The sequence below is a fragment of the Lactuca sativa genome, chromosome 4, assembly GCF_002870075.4.
Source record: "Lactuca sativa cultivar Salinas chromosome 4, Lsat_Salinas_v11, whole genome shotgun sequence".
Taxonomy (NCBI): domain Eukaryota; kingdom Viridiplantae; phylum Streptophyta; class Magnoliopsida; order Asterales; family Asteraceae; genus Lactuca; species Lactuca sativa.
In genome coordinates, this window is record NC_056626.2 from 125,790,426 (window position 1) to 125,792,614 (window position 2,189).

The following is a 2,189-nucleotide window of genomic DNA, read 5'->3' on the forward strand; positions in this document are numbered from 1 at the left end:
ATGTTATATAATAATATGTTATTTTCTGTTGAAAAAATATATAAATTATTTCGTTAATTTGAACAAAATATAAAATAATAGGGTTTTTTTTTTTTTTTTTTTTTTTTTTTTTTTTTTTTTTTTTAAATAAAATTTAAAATTAAACCATAAAGTAACCCAAAATATTAAAATTTTATTGGAGTTTTTCCTACATTATAATATATAAATTTGTTCTATTTTATTTATAAAATATTAATATTAATGATTGATCATATACTTTTTATATTCTTTTACCCCTTTTCATAACAAAAATCAGTGAAAAAGCATTGGCAAGATTGACCATGGATGATCATTGGTAAAAGTAGACAAGAAGAGTAATAATTACAAAGGCGGAGAGGATTGCATGTTCAACGGAAACAAAGAATGAAGGAAAGCATTTCTTGAAACACAACAAAATCATTATAACAATTTAAAACAAAATCTCATTTTTCAAGAAATTGCGTCATTCATCATGCCTCCAAATGCAATCTCCATCTTCCCACAAGAACTCTACGGAAAAGAAAGTAAAATTTATATGAACATAGCTAATTAAGCTAGCTTGTTGCCTCTGAGATGCTGTTTAATGATGGATGCCACCCTCTTGGTTTGATTCCGGTGGATGCAGAGTTCGCCGGACCCACCGTCCTCTGCCGATGTTTATCTGTTTTCCTCATCTACATAATTAACCCAGTTGAATCTATGAGCTATTTTTTCATAAAATTAGGTTACCCATAAAGAGAGTAACTAGAAACTATTTTAGACCTGTTGGTGGGATTTCCCCGATTGAGTAGATCTTGTGGAAGCTGCTTCGGAATCTGAATTTGCAGAGGTTTTTCCGGCAGACTCCGGCGGCAAAAAATCCTTAATGTTATCCAATTTTCCATTTTTCTTTGCCTTTAATCCTTTCATCACTTCTGCAGAATCAAAGAAGGGTATTAAGTAATGAATTATCTTGTTATAAACATATAATTTCCTCAAATCGAACGAAAAAGAAGAAATTAAACATAAACAAAAACCAACCTTGGTTCGTGATGAGTCTGTAAGCATGGCCAAGGACTAGATTGTCGGTGGGACGGAGAAGCTTGATGCGAGTAACACGAAGAGGTTGATTGGTGTTTGCAGGGTTGTTGTTGGGATGTCGATGGTGGTGGTGGTCGACGTCGGAGGAAGATGAAGGAGGGGAGGAGTAGAAGGTGGTGGTGAGGAGGAGGGCGACACAGTGACCGGGGTGGAGCTTCATGATCTCGGCGGCAGAGATGGGTGAATAGAACCTCTCAGCTCTACCGTTTCGGGTTTGTAATACGAAACTTGCATTATCGACGGCTTGGCAGTTGCCCATGGCTGGTGGTCAAAGGAGATGGATAATGGCGAATAGGTGAAGGAAGGGATATTATACACCACACCAGTCTCTTTATATATACCACTCCTCCTATTCTATAATTCTTATACTCTCATTCTCCACATAGAGTCTCTCTCACACACTCGTACACACACAAACTTTAGTATTATATTAAAAACATTTTTACATTCCATACTTTCCAACTACTTGTCATGTTTGGTTGGATCGGTGCCGGATCATCGTCGGAAATTTGGAATAATATCGAGCTGGATCATCGTCGAAATAATATCGAATCACCGTTGGATACTTAAGGGGTGTTTGACTTATCTTTTTGAAGGCCAAAAGTTCTTTTTAGAAAAGATAGAATGCAAAAGATGTTTGGGAAAAACATTTTAAAAACTACTTTTGGATTTTGGATATAAAGAAAAGTGACTTTTTGAAAAAGTTAAGAAATCCTGACTTTTTGTAACTTTTGCCAAAACGACTTTTGTCTCCCAAAAAGATAAGTCAAACACATAGGGTGTCCATATTATTACAATATAGAATGTCTTTTTAACCAACCTTTAAATTTTTTGGCGTTTTTCTGGTCATATTCATAGCTTAATAGAACGTTGTAACTCTTTTTTTTTTTTTTTTTTTTTTTTTTTTTTAATACTTTAACATATACCATTTCATTTTAATAGTCAAATGAATAAAATGAAATAAAATTATACATTGACAAATTCAATTCTCTTTTTTAGATGATGATTTTCACTAGAAAAAAATATATATCGTTTATTCACAACGTAGAATATCATATTTATAGTTTAATAAATATATTAATTCAATAATA

The 2,189-nt window shown here is 32.9% G+C and overlaps 1 protein-coding gene across 1 annotated transcript; it reads right to left on the reverse strand.

Annotated features, from left to right (window-relative positions):
* Window positions 1-295: 295 nt before the first annotated feature.
* On the reverse strand, window positions 296-1,444 carry LOC111887645 (uncharacterized). Its single transcript, XM_023883814.3, has 3 exons — window positions 1,039-1,444; window positions 781-932; window positions 296-692 (listed from the first exon to the last, which is right to left on the reverse strand). Exons 1-3 carry the CDS (start codon window positions 1,355-1,357, stop codon window positions 573-575), a joined length of 591 nt encoding a protein of 196 aa, XP_023739582.1. The 5' UTR covers window positions 1,358-1,444; the 3' UTR covers window positions 296-572.
* Window positions 1,445-2,189: the final 745 nt, after the last annotated feature.